Here is an 18,768-nt window from a genome sequence, read left to right as displayed (position 1 = left end):
TATGAGCAGGGAAGCTGGATTTGATTAACTGGCGGCTACTTCACCAGCAAATCCCAGCATGGTATGAGTAGGAACGATGGGGAGAAGTGGCGAAGAAGACTGCTGTCCTCCCTTCCTTCTCCTCTGCAAATTTCACCTCAAAGCCTTCCTTTTCCCCCAATTAATGATGCACTTTCTGCAGAGTTTTTCCTTTGTGCCTGTGTGATTCCAGGGCGCAGTTGTACTGGCTTTAACAGGTTATACAGGTGAGGGACGGGGCCGAACATGGTGTCCGTCACCTCCACGTGTCCTGGTGACAAACCCGCTTGGGCACAGCCGAGAGAGCAGCAGTTTCTCCACTACCAAAACCAGCAGAGTGAAGTTACAGTTTGTGTCCCTCCTACAATTACATGCTGATGAGATACATGATTTTATAGCCATCTTTTTAATTGAAAGATTGTTCTGTCTCCAAATGAGAAAAGTGGAGGCTAAAGTGACACATGCGGTGCTGATGTGTGGGGAATAGGAAAAAAAGTATCGATTTAATCTGTATCATAATTTTTTCCAAAATTAAGACATACCCAGCTATTATTTTTTACTCTCTCTTGATGCCTGTCACTGTGTAATTAAGGGCATCCCTGTCATTCTGAAGCGTTTGTGTCTTTTCTCTCTGAGCGCTCCACAAGGACGTTAGCAGGATGGCAAAATTGCTTTGCAGACCATCACTCCAAGGCACCGCAGTTGGATCTGGATCTAAACTACCAGATTCCAGGGCCGCTGAACTGAGACTGTAATTACAATAATGTATCATTTCTCCCCATGTCATCTTTCCTGTAGGTTACTTTATTTTTCACATTCTTATCACTCTGACTGAAGGAGCAAATCTGTTGCTTAGTGCAGCAGCGTCTGCAGAATGAAGAGCACTTAGTGCCACGTTGCCTGTTTCCCAGCCCATTCCACATTTTGGGCTCTCCCCTGCTCTGACACCGATATCCATCTACCAAGGGGTGCACGGTGGATTATAGCAGGTTGTGCAAAAATATAGTGTGTGTAAGTTATCCCGCTTCAAGCAAGTTCAATATGTGAAAGCAGAGGGAGGGATGCACCACCTGAGCATAAATTCTGTGCAAGTGGTTGGTGCTGGTTCATTAAGACAAGCAAACAAACATAACTGTTTAAATTAACATTGTTTCAGAAATGGTTTCTCTGACCCATTCAGCTCAGATGTTTCAATAATGAGAGTTTACCAGGGTTTTTTTTTCCTGAATATTTTAAGTGTTGGAATTTTTTCTTCTTCTTGAGTATTATCCCAGCTCCCCTCCCCAAATGTCATCTTTGGGGAAGCCCCCCTGGGTTGCTGGCACACAGGTCCGGTGTCCCACAGGTGCCCACTGTCCCTGGCCGACCATCTAATTGCCCAGGATGTCCTGGCTCCCTCAATTATCATAAATCACCCCAATCTTGAAAACAGCTTGTTAAGTGAGTGAATGGTTTTGAGTCAAGTGGCTCTTGGCCTGAAACTGGAACTCACTGAAAGTGTTCTGGTGCCGTCTCGGTAGGCGCTTCGTAATCGAACTGCTAATTGCAACGGAGAGGCACAAGAGCTGGAATGAAAACCGTCTCTGGCGATGCCATTACAAGGTTTTTCATTTTCTTAGAGGCTGTTCAGGGAAGGGTTAAATCCCAGGAGCAAGGCCAGCCAGACAAGCCCCTGCTTTTAGGGTGTCTCTATCCCTTTTTATGAGCCAGCGTGGCGTGGCAGCTGTCCTTGCAGTGACAGCTCTCCTGATTACAGCCCATGTCAAACCGCATCCTGCGGCGGGTTATAAATCCTTCCTCCTTCCGATCGGCCCCGACCCCGGGTTTAATCGGAGGTTAAGCGGGGCCCAGCCGGCAGCACGGTCTGAAGGCACCGGCTCACCGGTGGAACCACCGCCGGACCCAGAGGCCGCGGTTGGTGCCATGTCGATCGGTACCAGCACAGTCTCCCTGCTAAGCAGCCTGTTCGTCTTCATCTCCATCCATCCATCCACCCACCCACCCGCTGGGAATACTAAAATCATTGCCGCTGCCTCTCCCAGAGGAAATCAAGGCTTCTCGGAGCGCTGGTGGCCACGTGGCCGCGGGGTGGGCAGGTTCTGTATCCTCACGGGCACTCCGGCTTCCCTGCAAAGCACCATCTGTTCGGCTCTTTCTGTGCTGTGGCAGGGCAGTGGGAGGGGATGCTGGAGGGAAAATAAATAATAAAAAAAAAAAAAGAAAGAAATTCATCATCTGAACCCTGAGGATTAATGGAGTCAGAAGGCGAACTGCGCTGAATGGAAATTCATCTTCACCCGTGCCAGTGTCAGGGCTGCCGCTCCGGCCCTTGACAAATGGAGGGTCCCAGGGTGTGATAAATCCAGCAGCTCTGCTCATCCCTGGGGACATCCCGGCCCGCTCGGGGACATGGGCTGTGCCTGCCGGTGGCACCGGACGACGCAACCGCCTTTCCCCGGCAGGTACCATCTCCCCACCCCCAGGAGCTGCACCACAGCGTCCTTGGTACCCCTGGAATTCAGCTTTCTAAAAGGGCGCTGCGCTGTCCCCCCGGGACATGCCGCAGCCCTTCAGCTCAGCCTCACCCCCACCTGCTTCCTCACCAACCCTCTCCCCTTTTTTTCTCCTTTTTTAAATCTTTTTCAGTATAAGCTCCAATCACACGTCAAATTTATTTTAATTAAACATTTCTGCTTGTCCCTTTGGGTCAGTAGAAAACTGCAGAGTAATGCAAAAGACACTGTAATTACTACATTTAACAGCAAAGAAGAGTCAGTTGGTGACGTTGTAAAAGCACCTAAAATATAATTAAAACCAGTCACTACCAATGCGAGAGGAAGCTGCCGTCTCTTAAGGCAGGTTGGGGCTGAGGCAGTTTTTGGCTTCACTAGGATCTGCGTTGCTTAGGCTTAAGGGAAGATCCAGAGACTGGGATTGCTGCTGGTATCAGCCAAGCCCGGCTCTTCAATTTTAAGAGTTTTCACCTTTTTTCTGTTTCTTTCTTTTTAATGTCCTTAGGCAAAGTTGGAACCGAAAGCTGCCGGGGCTGTTACAGCCTCGGGCCAGGGCAGAGCTCAGCTCAAACTTGGTTGTCTCTTGACAGAGTAAATCAGGGTTGAAAAAAATAGTTGCTCACGGAGGCGTGGGTTAGAAATAACAGTGGTGGCTGTCCATGGGCACAGGGATGTGCCCTGGAGCTGGTGCTCAGGGAAAGTCCAGCCAGCAGCTAAAAAACATTGGAATTTTCCACAAGGAGTGATGATGGATGAAAGTGAGGCAGCTCTGGCTGGGTTGTGCTGCCCGGGGAGGTTCAGGAGGCAGGTGAGGGGCAGGCGGTTATAAACTTGTTATAAATACATTCTAAATTCCGAGTACAAAAGCAGACAGGGAAGGCTTTCCCAGGCCTGTCTCCAGTCCTGGACATGAAGGAGCATCAGCCAAACTGCACCATGTGCATCATCCCAGGTGAGGCGCTGCAAACCCCCGGGACTCTGGTTGCACCAGTAACAACCTCCCCGGACCTCTGTCTTTTCATCGCTTTCACTCTGTCTTTTTCCTTTGCACTATTAAATCCAAAAGCGAATAATTTATTGAGTACCAAGCACTGCCCCAAAAAATGATCTGCTCTGCCTGGCCAGGTGCTGAGACAGCGCTTCCTGCTGCTGGCACACGCTTGGGTTGTCACCAGCCACAGCAGCCGCTCCAGAAACACCCGTCACCGCCGCCTCGGGTCAGGATCCCCAGACTAACCCTTCCCTTTCTCCCCTCAGCTGCTGCCTGCGAGTTTTTGGATATTGTGGAGCTGCTGCTGAAGTCGGGAGCCGACCCCACGCTCCGGGACCAGGAGGGCTGCCTGCCGGAGGAGGTGACAGACTGTCAAGCCATCACTTCGGCTCTGCAGCAGCACACGGCTGGCGGGACCTAACCCCGCGGCCACACGGAGGACAGGGACAGTCCGCGATAACCCCCCCTTCTTTTCTCCGAAACACCGTGGGGGTTGGAAGGGGAGATTTTAGAGCACAGGGTCTGGGGGGGCTCTCCAGCACAAGGGCTGGCCGGCCGAGCACGTATCCGGGGCAGGATGGGATCAGGGTGTTGCATGCTCTGATATTTATCAGTATTTGGGGGGAAGGGAGGGAGGAGAGACGGCCTGGAGGAGGCCCCAGGTATCGTTTTTAATGTATTAAATGCAAGTACTGCATCGGATGTCTCGCCAGAGCAGCCTGTGCTGGTTCCTCCATGGGGAGGGGAGGGCTGCTGGGCCAGCTGAGATGCTCACCCCTCCCCTTCAGATTGAGTTTTGGTTTTTTTTTTTTTTTATTTTTCCCTGGGTCCAAGCAAAATATTAAAAATAAAAGCACAGCGTTAGGATGGAGCCTCTGTGTGGTTTTCTTGCAGGGAGTGGCTTGATTCCTTGGCAGCAATAAGGATGGGAGGCAGCTGAGCGCTGTTGGAGCCCTCAGAAAGCTCTGCTCAAGCTCTCGCCCTGTCCATCCCTCTAGTTCTCACCTAATATACGTAAGACAACAGCTAACCAACCTCTCGAATTTGAGAGGACTTTTACCACATCACAAAACCACTTTGCTGAATTAAACGGCATTAAAACCCCACCTCCATCGGCAGCTCCAGGGCCTGTCGCTTGCTTGGGCGCCGCCAGCAGCCGAAGCACCCCACGGCGCGGCAAACACACGGCAAGCGGCAGGCTCGGTCGGGGGGTGAAATGGCTTGGGCAAGTTAATGGCCTGTACTGGACCACGTCAATTTATTTTGCGTTAATATTGGAGGGGGTTGTTGGGCTGGGCAGCTGCAGTGGTGGTCTCCATGTTTTTGGAAAATAAAAAAAAATTAAAATAAAAAAAAAACACAAAATGCTGGGCTTTTTTGCAAGTCAGTAGGAAAATTGAGCTGAAGCCTGTTCCCGCTGAGCCTCCCAAAGAAGGAGGCTGAGGCGTGGATGGCAAGAAATAAAATACATCGTGTGCATCTGTTTGCAGCCTCTCTTTGCTGGGGGATGATTCTGCTGCCTGGGTGTGACAAGGGGCTGGTGAAAGGAGCTGGGATGCAGCGATGCATGAAGCCAACTGCTGCTAAACATTCACGCCGCACAGCACACGCCGGGTTTCAACGTTTACGGTCCCCGCGGGGCAGTGCCGACTCGACGGAAACGATACAACAGCCCGCCGGGACATGGTGACACCGAGGTTAGGGACAGGCGAGGCCACCCTTGTGCAGTGCCATAATGCACAGGCACTGCCTGCCTTGATGGACACGTCGGGTAATAAAAATTAAAAAACTCTTTTAAAGCAGGAGGAAAAGCAGTAGCAGCGATGCCCGTGCTTTCAGCGAGCGCATTTGGGGGCTGAGCGCTCAGCCCTGGAGATGTTTATAGCACTTTAGGGCTGTTTGCAAGGTTGGAGCATTTCCAAAAAAAAAAAAAAAAAAGGGGAAGGGGGGGGAAAAAAATGAGAAAGACATATATTATTGTTTATAATCTGCTTTATTCAGCCAAACCTTTCCCCAGCAGCCTTGTGGATTGCTGTTTAAATCCCTCGGTGCCTTTAACTACCGATACAGAAAGTGGTTAATGTGCATTCGGCCTAAGCTTGGCATCTACTCCAGGAAATCACTTTAATTGAGAAGCATTAAATGTTAAAATGATTAAAATAGAGAAAAGCCAACACACCGGTGCCCATGGAGGGGCTTGGACACTCCCTGGCATGTTTGTTCCATCTCACCTGTGCCCACGGTACAGACGGGATGGCGGGGGGTCCCCATGGCTCCCCTTGCCATCCCTGCGTGGTGGCAGAAAAGTTGCGAGCATCTGGGGGTGCCGTGTGGAGGGATGATGCTCACCCCCCCAAACCCACCCACCTCTCTGTCCCCACGGTACCATTGACCGCTGCCACTCGTCCTGGATCCCGAGCCCAAATATCCAACAGTGCCGGAGCAGGCGGTGCCGGCGGCGGCCGCTGCCATCCCATTGAGGAAGAAAAAAAAAAATAAATCCCAAAAGCAGCAGCTGCTAAAGAGCATCCGGAGTTTTATTTGACATCGCTTTCCCTCCAGGCGAGGGGGTGACCGTACACATCTCATGCCAACGCGCAGGAGGGCAGGGTACAAAAGCAATACCCCAGGCCCAAGTTTGGGAGGATTGGGGGAGATCCTCTCTCCCCAAAGACATGGCAATAAATAAGGTTTTAATCTTTGATTTTTTTTTTTAATTATTATTTTTTGTTGGGTTTTATTTTTTCCTTTTTTTTTTTTTTTTTTTTTTACCCCCCCCCCCCCCAGGAAACAAGACTCTCACTTTCTGGAACTGTACAAAATTTACACAGCAAAGAGGGGGGACACGTTTGGCCTTGTCAATGGAGAGCAGCGGGCACGGCTCCCCCGTCCCCCTCCCCGGCAGCCGTGCCGGTGAGCCTGGGGCTTGTGGCACAAAGCAGCACCCAAAGCTGGGGACGGGGGGAGGCACATGGGTGCAGCTCCTGCAGCACCAACACACCCACCCAGGGGGGACAAGGAGGGACAGGGACATACCAGTGATGTGCTTTCTTGTGTGGCAACTTTTTTGGTTTTAATTTTTATTTTTTCTCTCCTTTGATTTTGGAGCACCGCCCCCCCCACCTCTGATTGCAGCCGGGTAACTGGATCGGCCACCAGCCCCCGCAAAGGGCAACCTGGGGCCACCAGCATCACCCCAGAGCTGGGGGGTGATGGTGGGGACCCCACAGCCAGCGAATGCCCACGGGGCTGGGGTGGACTTGGGCACCCCAGGCAGAGTACGCAGAGCTGGGTTCTATCATCAGGTCAAACACCTGGTGAGGGTGGGGGGTGAGCAAGCAGCTGCCAGGGGTCTCATCCACCCTGTCCCTCCACTTCCCAGCACGTGGGTGCTTCTGCGGCTGATGAAATGCCCTTTTCCCCCTCTTCTCAGGGGGAATTTTTCGCAATATCCTCAGAGCAAACATTCCCCACCTTCCCCCTGACCCTTGCCCAGCTCCTCGCCCTGTGTCAGCCTCGCTTGGCCCTTGTGCAGCTCAGGCTGTGGGCTTCTATATTTTTTTCTTTTTTAATTCCTCCCCACCACACGACCAGGGTAAAAGCCGCAGTGATGCACCATAAGCGCTCCTGGAGATAAATCACAGCCCCACAGCCACCCGCACGCAGAACAGCATCACCCCTGGGCAGTGGGGCGATAGCCCTGCCTGGACGGGGCCTTGGCCTTGCTAAAATAAACCCTTCTACAATATAGAATTTTCTTTCCACTGAGGGTCCGGGCAACGCCGAGTCGCGTATCAACTCCATACCGAAAAATAACTCTTGAAAATAGCAGCGGCGGGAGGGGCGCGGGGCTGGCGCGGGCACCGGGATGATCTCTGCCATCCCTGATTGTCCTTCCCCCTGCCGGCTCGCACCGCCGCTCCATCGCACACCCCGCCGAGCCCCCGCCCCGCGCCGGCATCTCCGCCACGTGGCCCATGTGCCAACGCCTGTCTTGTGCTTACACCCAAAAGCATCTGTGCCCCCCACCCCGGGCACAGCCGCCCCCACCATCGCCGATGCCATCCCCCCGCTCCAGCCCTCCGGGGCTGGTTCCCACGGGGAATCCTGGAAATGTCGATCGCCAGCGGGATGGCGCGCGGGCTGAGGGGGGCAGCAAGCGGGGGCTGGGGTGGGCGGCGAGCGGCGCTTAGAAAGGGGGGTGATCCATGTCGTCCAGCCAAGAGGCCGGGCTGGTGGGAAAGTCTGGGTACCCGACGCTGCTCCCCGTGGAGATGTCGGAGGTGGGGCCCCCCCCGGCCATGGCCCGCAGCGTCTGACTCACCCCCTGCGCCCCGTGGGCCACCAGCCCCAGGTTGCCGTCCATGGCGTAGTCCAGCCCGTTGAGCAAGGGGGGGTGGGCGGGCAGGGAGGAGATGGAGGACGGCGACTGGGGGAGGCCGTAGGGACTCCCGTCCCGCAAGTCCTGGTACGACTGTCCCGTCCCCTCCATGGAGAAGCTGCCGTTCAGCAACTGTCCGCCCGCCACGTCCCCCACGGTGCCGTAAACCCTGTTGCTGTGGCCGAGCTCGGAGAGGATCTGGTCTTCTGCTGGGGAGAGCAGAGAGGGGGGGTCAGCACAGGGGGGACCCCCAAAGCCCGCCCGCCCCACGCCAGCACCCCGCTCACCGCGGAAGCTGAGCTCGCTGTCGCTGACTCCGCAGTCCTCGGCCGAGCTCTCCTTCTCCAGCTTGCCACCCCCGCGGCTCCGCTTGACGCTCTTGTAAAACTGTCCCCAGCGGTGCCGCCCCGCGTCCTTCTTCAGCCGCTTCTCCTTGGCACGGCGGTTCTGGAACCACACCTGGGACGGGAGGTGGGGACATCGATGGCATCACGGCACCCTGGCAACCCGGCTGCCATGCACCCACGCAACCCAGCAGCCCCACAGCCCACCTCCCAGGCACCCGTGCCACCCTGCAGCCCAGCACCCCGGTGGGACCGCTGCGCGGGAAGGGGCATCCCCACGGCCTCACCTGCACCACCCTCATGTCGAGCCCCGTCTCGGAGGAGAGCTGCTCCCGCACGTGTCGGGCAGGCTTGGGGGAGTTTTTGTAGGCGTTCTTCAGTGTCTCCAGCTGCTTGGCCGTGATGGTGGTCCGGGGCCGCTTAGCGCCCGCCTCGGAGTCATCTGCAGGCAAAGAAACTGGTACCAGCCCCAACTGCAGCAACATGAGCAACCCCAAACCACCAGCCCACGCCACTGGGGAAAATCTCCCAAAAACCAGCTGCCCCAGAGCCCGTAGCAACCCCTTCCCACAGCTACAATGCAGTGACATAACCCACGGCCACCCCTCGGTGTGATGTCCCACCTCGTAGTCCTTTCGGGGTGCCTACCGTTCTGCTTGGCAGTCTCGTAGTCCTCCTTGCAGACCAGCCGCCCGTCCTCCATCAGGTAGAACTCGTCGCCGGTGGCCAGCTGCCGGCTGCAGATGATGCAGGCGAAGCAGTGGAGGTGGTAGACAAAGTCCTGGGCTTTGCGGACCACCTGGGTGGGGGGGATGCCCTGCTGGCACGCCGTGCATTTGGTCCCAAAACGTCTGCAAGGAGAAGAGGGCGACCCTGAGCCCCCAGTCAGGTGGGCTTCACCAGAGATGGGGTGGGAACCAGGAGACAGGGCAGAGTTTAAACCAGCAATCAACCTAATTATGCATGACACTTCACACGGCAGGGGTTTATCTTCTTCAGTGTGAAAGACCGGCCTAATGGAGCTGAGGAAGGTTTGATTTTAATGGTTCTTTTAACTAATGCTTATAGGCTGCCTCATTTTCCCCTGCAAGGACAGTACATATTTCATCCACGTTAATACCAAATAAATTAATTACACCGCCCCGCTAGGATGATGAATCCCAGATTAATGTAGAATGATGGGGCTCTTACACCGTAATGACAGCCCAACGGGTGCATCGGGTGTGCTGGCTTGGGGTAGGCGTGAGCCCGGGCAAGCCCACCAGCACGGCTGCGAGGAGCGAGCAAGAGGTGTGCAACGAGCATGTGAGAAGTGTGGAAGCGGCATGTAAGGACCATACAAGAACGGTGCAAGAAATGTGGGAGAAGAATGCAAAAAGTGTGCAAGCAGATGCAAAAAGTGTGGAAGCAGCATGCAAGAAGTATGCAAGAATGGGACAAGAAGCATGCAATGAGGGTGGAAAAAGCATTCAAGGACCATGTAAGAATGGTGCAAGAATTTGGAACGTGCACGCAAGAAGTGTGGAAGCAGTATGCAAGGAACATGCAAGAATGGTGCAAGAAGTGTGGAAGAAGCATGCAAAGAGTGTGCAAGAAGACGCAAGAAGTGCAGAAGGAGCATGCAAGAATAGGACAAGAAGCACGGAAGGAACATGCAAGCAGTGTGCAAAGAACATGCAAGAAGTGTGGAAGAAACATGCAAGGGCCATATAAGAATGGTGCAAGAAGCGTGCAAGGAGTGTGCAAGGACCCCATGGAGCCATCCTGGTGTTGCAGCAGCAGCCCAAGCAGCAGTTAGCAGAACAAATCTGTCCCCTTCACCTTAAACAGACTCCTCTGGGGAAAACACAAGCCCTTCAGCCCCCAGCCCCAAGGCTGCAGGGGCAGGTGGTGACATTTGGGGTTCCCCAGAGGGTACGGCCACCCCAGGCACCTCTCACTGCCCCTCCAAGGGCTGAACATCCCCCAACCATGCAAAAATCACCCTGCGAGACCCACAGCTGCCCGTGCCCTCACACTGTCCATAAAGCAGGGGCACGGCCACCAAAGCTGGGCCCCTGAGACTGTCCCCGAATCGTGCAAGTGTCACCCAGAGACGGGTGGTGGGCACCAGGCATGAGAGGCACTGGCGCGATTTCAACAGCTGCCCAAAGGGGTGTTAGAAGCAGAAGGTGAGGAGGGAAAAACCTGGTTTGTCTCATTTTCTGGGCTTGTATCCTAAAGGGAGAGTCCCTGGACATCTGCTGGGGAGACCTCAGCTGAGAGGGAGGGTGGGAAGGTGATGGAGAGAGGGAGGGAGAGATGAAGAGATGGAGTGAGGGATGAAGGGATAGGACAGACAGACAGATGATGCTTTTCTGTGCCCAAGGCTGAGCCGGTGCACACTCTGCAGCTCCCATCCATCACCCCCCACATAACCCTATTAAAGCCATTTTAAGCCATGCCCCAGCGTCCCAGGGTGTTTCCACGCAACCTGGGGATGGCCGGACCCAGGGCAGAGCTGCCCACAGCTGGAGACCAAGCACTGCAATTTGGAGGAGGGAAAAAAAAAGGTAAAAACCAGAAAGATCTGGTATTTTCGTAAGTAGCTCCTGTGTTGCAAACCTGCTGCTGAAGTTGGCCTGAAATCCTCGCGTCCTCCACAGGTTACCTACCCCGAAATCAATGAGCGGTTGAAATAAAGGTGAGGCAAGCGAACGCCGAGATGCTATTGATTGGCACCAAATAATCCAGGCAGGACCTCATCTAAGAAAGTCACTGATCTCTCGGCTCTAATTAACATTGATTACCCGCACCTTTTGGGTGACTATTTAAATGACTTGGAGATTAATAGGCTGGAAAATATCAGAAGCAAAAGTGTTATTACCCAGGCCGGAGCGGCTGCTTTGACCGTCACATGCTCGCCAGCTGGGAAGGAGAAATTCAAGATATATCTTTGGCCCTGGTGGCTTGTGGGGGTGACAAATGTAGGAGGCCTGAGAGCCCGGGGATGGGCAGGCAGGGAAAGTGCTGGCCAGGGATTAGCACGGGTGTAATCGCCATGGGTTGGTTTAGCCAGCGATAGGGGTGATAGGAAGAGCTGGAGCGACCAGGGGTGCGCAGGAGATGCCGACCAGGATCCTCCTCCCCGCAGAGCTGTGCCCAGCCCCGGTGCAACACCCTCTTGCCATCCCTTGGGAAAGCTCCCGAAGATCGCCAGCAGCCAGAGCACCCCCGCTGAAAAGTCCATTTTTAATGGGAAACAGGTCGTCCTGTCCCGGGGGAGCAGGGGAAGGCTGAGGCTGCGGCATCGCACAGCTCGGGGGCAGCTGCCAACAAATCAAATGAGCTTTTCGCACTACTGGGAGGAAAAAACCAAACCAAACCAAACCACTAAAAATTTAAAAAAGATAAAAAGAAGAAGGGAGAAAAATGGCATCAGCAAACCCCGGTGAGGCGAGCAAGGGGCTCGGGCAGGAGCAGGCAGCGAAGCCGCTGCCTTGCGCGGATTTCTCCTGCCCTCTAGCTCTGAACGGAGCCGGGGCTGCTGCCGAACCGCCGCAGCTCAACCTCCCACGGGGGCTGAAACCAGCACGGGAGAGGGACGGGAGCACCAGGGGGGTTTGGGGCTCTAGGAAGGTTAAATCCCAAGCAGCAGCATCCAGCTTGCGGCAACAGTAGAGCAGCAACATATTTTTTGTTGGGAAAATGAAGGAAAAGAAAGACTTTGGAGAAATGACATCTAAAAATAGGTTGTGTGTTTGCTTCACGTGTGGAGAGACGCCGCTTTCGGGGGGCTGTGCCCCCGAGAAGTACTCACTTGAAGAAGTCCTCCTTGCAGTAGACGCTGCCGGCCCGGGAGAAGCAGCGGTCGGCCAGCTGCATCTGGCAGTCGGCGCACTTGAGGCAGGAGCTGTGCCAGTGCCGGTCCAGGACCTTGAGGATGAACTTGTCCAGGATGTGCTGGTTGCAGCCGGCGCACTGGGGGATCTCTGGGCAGGGCAGGGAGAGAGATGGAGAGAAAAAGCAGCGTCAGCCACCGCAGCCCCCTCCCGGCACATCTTCCTTCGCCAAAACCCTCTGGGTAGCAAAGCCCATGGCTCGGCCATGCACAGACACACACAGGTGATGCTTTTCCCTTCTGCACCCCATTTTTCAGGCCATGCTCCCTCCTCCCTCCAGGATGGCATCCTGCAGTCCCCAAGCAGGGACACGGCTCATTGCTCCCTGCGGCCACCCCTGTCCCCCAAGGGCCAGGCTGCCGGGGGGACCCATGGGGTCCCAGCTGTGACCCAGGTGTGCAGGACACCAACCACCTCCACCCCACCTGCAGAGGATTTTTCAAGACGGGCAAACGTCTCTTCCCCTCCACTGCCACCGCATCCTGAGGACCACGAGCCACTTCGCATCCTTGCACGGTCCAACACCCATTTGGTCCCCAGGACCCTGGTTTTCACGTGATGACGGGAACGGCACATTTCCACCCACTTTTTCCCATCCAGCCGGGGTGTTACAGACTCGTCCCGCTGGAAATAGCTGGAAAATGTGGGCAGAAGTAAGGCCAGGCTGTGGTGGAGAGTCCAGCCCCATCCAGTCCCCCCCGCAGCACCCATGCTATGGGAGGGTGCTGGGACTAGGAGCGTTTTCCTAAGGCAAGATGTATAGCCAGCCATCCAGCCTCCTGTGCAATGTCTGCCTATAGACAGACAGCTTCTATAGATCTGGAGAGCTGGATATTTATCTCTCTCTCTATCTGCCCACAGTTCAGAATAAACGTGAGGTGCTGTAAAATCTGCAGGAGAAGATTGCCGGGTAAAAGCCAGGCACATAATGCTGACACGCACGCATGAAAGAAGATTGATTTTTTTGGGGGAGAAAAAAAAAAAAAAAACAACACATGCCCATAGCTGGAGCGTAAGAGCAGGAGTGATGTTTATGCATAAAGGATGCCAGAGAGCACTGACAGTAAATATGGAGGGGGGTGTCAGATTATTTATTTTTTTATGCCGCTTCAGGTGCTGGGGAGGCTGAGGGGGGATGCGTTGTCCCCAGCAGAGGTGGCTCCTTCACCTACCGGTGCCACCAGCCAGAGGAACCAGTTCCCGCATCCCCCCAGCACCTGGGGCCCGGAGCCACCCTGCCTGGGCACGGGGGAGCTCGGCAATGCGGGGGGAGAGGGAGCTCCTGCAGCCTACCGGGAGGGGGAAAACAAAGGAGAAAAGGAAAAACGGAAAGAAAGAAAAAAAAAAAAGGAAAAGGAGGGGGGAAAAAGAACAAGGGGAAGGGAAAAAAAAGGAAAAAAAGAAGGAAATAAAGGAAAAAGGGGGAAGAGGAGAAAAAATTAAAAAAGGGGGGGAAAGGGAGAAAAAAGGGGGAAAAAGAAAAAGGGGGGGAAGGAAAAACAGGGGGGGAAGGAAAAACAGGGGGGGAAGGAAAAACAGGGGGGGAAGGAAAAACAGGGGAAATGGAGAAAATAAAAAAATGAAAAAAGAGGAAAAAAGAAAATATGGGGAAAAGGGGGGAGAGATGAAAAAGGGGGGGAAAGGAAAAAAGGGAAAAAAAGAAAAAAGGAGGAAAAAAAGGAAAAAAGGGGGAAAAGGAAAAAAGGGGGAAAAGGAAAAAAGGGGGAAAAGGAAAAAAGGGGGAAAAGGAAAAAAGGGGGAAAAGGAAAAAAGGAAAAAGGGGGGAAAAAAGAGGGGGAAAGAGGGAAAGGGGGAAAAGGGGGGAAAAGGGGAAAAAGGGGGAAAAGGGGAAAAAGGGGAAAGAACAGGAAAGAGGAAAAGCGGAAAAAGAGGAAAGATGGGAGGAAAAAAGAGGAAAGATGGGAGGAGGAAGAGAGCACAGTAGAAAATTGTACAGCCTTAAACAACATTATTTTTAAATACTTTGGGGTACTGACACATATCCCAACTGAAGGCAGTTTATTTTATCATTCACGAGGTTAGATAGTTACAATCCCAGTACCCGTATTTATTGCTGGCATTTAAATCTCTGTTGCATTAACAAAAATACAATTTTTAAAAAATATATATATTTTTAAAAGTATCTACAGCTTCCATAGGTCCCTCTCCTTCTTCCTGCTCTGGAAACACCTGGATGATTTGCTGCCCCCAGCACCGCGGTGCCAGTCGGCACCAGCCACGTTTTCCACATTTCATTTGTTAAACTCATTTCAGAGCAACGTGAAAACCTTTGGCACAAACGACAGCACCAGCCTGGAGAGGAGGCGCGTTTGGTGGTATTGCAAAGTAAATCTTCGCCATTTATTTCAGAAACATGTATGGTCGTTTATGAAACAGGTTTTTATATAAGTAGTTACTTATATAAACATGTGTATACATATATATACACATACTCACATGTATATATGTATTCATGAGCTAACAAACACAGCTTTCTCCTTAAAGGCAGCAACACAGCTTAATTTCAACAAACAAACAACTGCAGCAGATGCTACAATGTCGTCCTCCAAATTTCAAGCGTTTTTTTTTTAACAAGAGACCTATTTTTTTTTCTTTTGATCTGTCTGTAAATTCACAGCAACAAACAAATGCACACGGGTCTGTGCGTGCACATGCAGATGTGCAGAACTCGTATCAACTTGTCTGCTCTTCCCTGTGCATAATAATAATAACAATAATAATAACAAAAATTTAAAAAGTGGGACCTGTGGGGGTACCAGAAGTTGTCCCAGTGAACTCACTGGTCTGCCTGATGCACGCAGAGAGAAAAATATGTTAAATACAAGCCCTGCATTTTGCTTTGTGCTTTCACACGGCGGCGGCTGCGCCAGGGTCGGGTCCGCGCTGCCTGCGGAAAGCCTCGTATTTATTTCACTTGTTTTAACTAAATTATTTGATATAACGGCGATAATGTTAATGACATTGATGTGCTCCCTTGCTGTCGCTGCCCACCAGAATCTCCGGGCTGGCTCTATGTGTGGATGGATAGATGCTCCCGCAGACAGAGCGGGGGGGCACGCAGCCCCACAGTCCCCTCCTCTCCACCTCGGGGACATGGGGACCGCTCCAGGCATACAGCAGCCTCAATGAAAACGGTTCCTCGAGGGAGGGGAAAGGCTGGGGGTCACCCCCCCACACACAGGGTGATGTGCCAGGGATGGGGAGCACACAGCCAGTGCGCATCCCTGCCTCCCGCCCGGACAGGATTGGGCCGTATCCCATTAAAACCCGCGGCCAGCTCTGCAATTCCTCCCCTCCTCTCCGCCCCCGGGCCCCCCCTACGCAGCGGGACACCCGAGTGCTGGCCTGACAAGATGGGCTGAGGTCTGTCCCCACGCCGCCGCCGTGATTTATTAGCCGCGGGTCCATCTTTCCATCCCGCCCTCTTGCCCCGACGGAAAAGAAAAAAAAAAAAAATAATAACGATGGAAACGAAACAAACCGGCGGGTGGCCTCAGAAATCCCTCGGACCCCAAAAACCTTTAAATGCGAGGGTGGAGGCGATGCCGCGGCAGGGTTTGGGGAGGATGCGCACTCCGATACGCACCCCGCAGCCCGACCCCACACCACTCCAGGCGTCCAGGTGGCAAACCACCCCCTTCTTTGGGGATTTTATTTTCTTTTAGAGGGAAGGAAACGTCGCGCGTGGAGAGGACGGTGCTGAAGAGTGGGTGTCGCGGCAATGCGGGTGGAAAGCCGGAGCACAAAGGCGGTCTGGTCCCCCGGTACCGGAGCCTGCACCCAACACCCTCCCCAAAGCAAGCACCAGGTCGGGGTCTGCTTAAAAAGACTTTCTGCGGAGAGGAAATCTCATTCCTCCACATGCAAAAAAAAAAAAAAAATCCTCCAATTCATTTATCTGCAGCGCGCAAACGACTTTCCCAGCGGCGATTAATCAATCCCCCCCCGCAGCCCCTTGGCCGGGGGCTGGCGGCACCCGGGCACGATTCCCACCGGCTTTGGCAGAAGTTTTTACTTCGGTGAGATTTGCAAAATAATATTCATAAATAATATTCGGAATCACAGCTGTAAAAATTCCGTCTGCAAAGCTGGAGCTGTCAGGGGGAGATTCCCCGAGGCTCGGCTCCCCAAAGTCTTGCTGGTGTGGATGCAGTAAGACACAGCCCCTAAATAAGAGAAATAAGCTAAAATAAGGAGGCTGTGCGGTGGTCAAATAGAAAGAAAAATCTGCGATGTAATAAGAGATTAGAAATGAAAATATCACGTATTTTCATCACAGGCACGATGAAATATCGAGGTGCTGCTGGGGTGGGTGACCCCGGCGCAGGCAGCAGGGCCGAATTCCCCTTGGGAAGGTGTTCCCTATCCAGGGGCAGCCCCTTTCGCCCTGGGGAGCCGTTCACACGAGTAACCGGTGCAGGATCAGGCCCCAGATCTGTCACACCACGAAATCCGATGGCCGGGAACCGGCAGCGGAGCGGCCGGGAACCGGCAGAGCCACGGAAACTTTTATAGCAGCACATCCGCACGTATTTTACTCCTCCCGCCAGTTTTTGCCCTTAAATAAATATTAACAATAATAATAATATCTCGTTGTATTATTATTTATTTCCTGATAATTCCTGGTACGCGCCAGTTAGTACCGAAATGGCAGTGTCACGGGTGGGAGAGTTTGGTGGCATCCAGAAGAGCCAAACCAGGGAGCTTTGCTGCGGCGATTGCTGCTCCAGGGCACCTAATTTCTCCTCAAACCAGTGGGCCTTCGGGGCCATAAAAGTGACCCTGCGGCTGGGAACCGGTGGCGTTATTCGGTCGCAGGGGGATGGTCAGGATTGGGCCGTGGGATGGACCCTCCCCACCCCTGCACGCTCCAACCGGGGGTTATTTTTTCCCCTCTGCTACGGTGAAATATGGTTAAACGTGTCCATCTGCACCTCACCCGGGGCCCGGCAACAGGACCGAAACGGGGGATAACGGGGACAATCCCCCCAAAGCAGAAAGGGGACTGGTCGCCGGGAACGGCGGGCAGGGGCACCGGCTTCTCTCCCCTCGGAAAACGAATTCCAGCCGCCCCGGGTGGCCGGGGGCCGATGAGAGGCACGAAACGGCGGGGGATGCTCCGGAGAGCAGCGGCGAACGGGGGGTAAAGCCCGGCCCGGAATGGGCAGCGGCCGGGGTGCGCACCCCCCACCCACCCCTGTGTGTCTCACGAAATGCGGCCGGGCTCCTCGGCACAGCTGCCCACCCCGGCCGGGCTCTCTCGGGGTTCGGGCCCGTCTCGACCCCCCGCCTCCACCGGGGCTCCCTCCCCTCAACTTTCCGGGTGCCTCGGGTTGGGGCAGAACATCGCCCGGCTCCTCCCGACGGGCTTCCCCCCGCTCCCGGCCTGCAGGGACGCCCCGGTTCTCGGGAACCGTTTGCAAACGGAGGAGTATAATTAATAATGATGACGATAATGCCCGCGTAGCTCCAGCCCGCACCACTTGCCGAGCGTACCCGCCGCCCGCCCGCGCAGCTCCGGGGATGGGCCGGGGGCACAGGGGGGCACGGCCGCCCCCGCACCGGCTCCGTGCATCCATAGGGGTGTGCGTGCACACGGGCTCCTCCCGTGTAGGGCTCGGCCCTATAGAAACGGAGAGGCTGCCGGCGTGCGCATCCCGCTGAGACACGCTTGGGTCCCTACCCCCTTGGGGTCCATACACATCCACACGTGCGTGGGCTCATGTACCCCCCCAGATACGCTGACATACATCCCCACAGCAGGCGCGAATATGTGCTTTCATACGAACATGCTACCTGTAGCTACAGAGCATATATGTGCACATACAGATACGTAGGTGATTTTGGGACAGACGCAAACACGGCGGCATCGCTCCGAGCCAAACCACGCTCGCCGTCCCGCTAACATGCACTCACGCCCGTGGGTCCCTTCCCACCGCCGCCGTTCGCCCGTGAGGCTCTTCCTGTCGCGATAAACGATATAAGCGGGAGCCCTGCGCTGCGGGCCGGGGCACCACACACACGTACACTTGCACACGCACTTACACACGCACAACCGGAGCCGCGGCCACGCAACCTCCCCGTCGGGACCGGGCCCGCACGGCTCCCGCCGCCGCTGCCCGCCCGGCCCGGGGCACCGCTCTCCCTTCCGCACCCTCCTAATTTAATTTTCACATTATTAACGCTGCTACACACAGGTGAAAAAAAAAAAAAAGAGTAAAAAAAAAACACGCCCGGGAGGGAGCGAGAGGCACCTGCCCATCCCGCAGGGCGCTGCCCCTCCAGCCCCTGCCCGCCCTGCCCCGCCGGCCCGGGGCCGCCTTTGCGGCAGGGAGCGAAGGAGGGAGAAGAGAAAAGCGTCCTTACGTTGCACCGGCACACCGAGGATCTCGGGAAGCCCCTTGACAGCCCCTTCGGCAGCGAGCGCGGAGCTTTGCATCATTTTATTGGCCCGGAGGGCGGCGGAGGGGACAGAAGAGGGGAGGGAGAGACGCGGCCCGGGCCGGCGGAGCCCCGCGGCGGGAGGCAGCGCCGGGTCCCGCGGGCGGTGCCGGTGCCGGTGCCGGCCCGGGCGCGGCGCCGCAGCTGTGCCCGCCAGCGCCGCCCGCCTCCCATTCAT

General features: G+C 54.8%; 2 protein-coding genes across 2 annotated transcripts in view; one reads left to right on the top strand and one right to left on the bottom strand.

Moving 5' to 3' along the window:
• Positions 1–4,754, top strand: part of ACBD6 (acyl-CoA binding domain containing 6) — an 82,042-nt gene extending 77,288 nt beyond the window's left edge. Inside the window, exon 8 of the mRNA XM_065649142.1 lies at positions 3,789–4,754. Coding sequence (XP_065505214.1) covers positions 3,789–3,943 — 155 coding nt within the window. The 3' untranslated portion in view covers positions 3,944–4,754. The remainder of the gene's footprint in view (positions 1–3,788) is intronic.
• Positions 4,755–7,711: 2,957 nt separating this feature from the next.
• LHX4 (LIM homeobox 4) lies at positions 7,712–18,768 on the bottom strand. Its single transcript, XM_065649095.1, has 6 exons — positions 18,516–18,768; positions 12,047–12,218; positions 8,896–9,098; positions 8,535–8,689; positions 8,191–8,362; positions 7,712–8,109 (listed from the first exon to the last, which is right to left on the bottom strand). The coding sequence occupies exons 1-6, from the start codon at positions 18,766–18,768 to the stop codon at positions 7,712–7,714; spliced, it is 1,353 nt and encodes a 450-aa protein (XP_065505167.1).

This window comes from Caloenas nicobarica, chromosome 20, assembly GCF_036013445.1.
Source record: "Caloenas nicobarica isolate bCalNic1 chromosome 20, bCalNic1.hap1, whole genome shotgun sequence".
Classification (NCBI taxonomy): Eukaryota; Metazoa; Chordata; class Aves; order Columbiformes; family Columbidae; genus Caloenas; species Caloenas nicobarica.
Note: the sequence above shows the minus strand (reverse complement) of the source record. Positions and strands in the feature narration are given on the sequence as shown.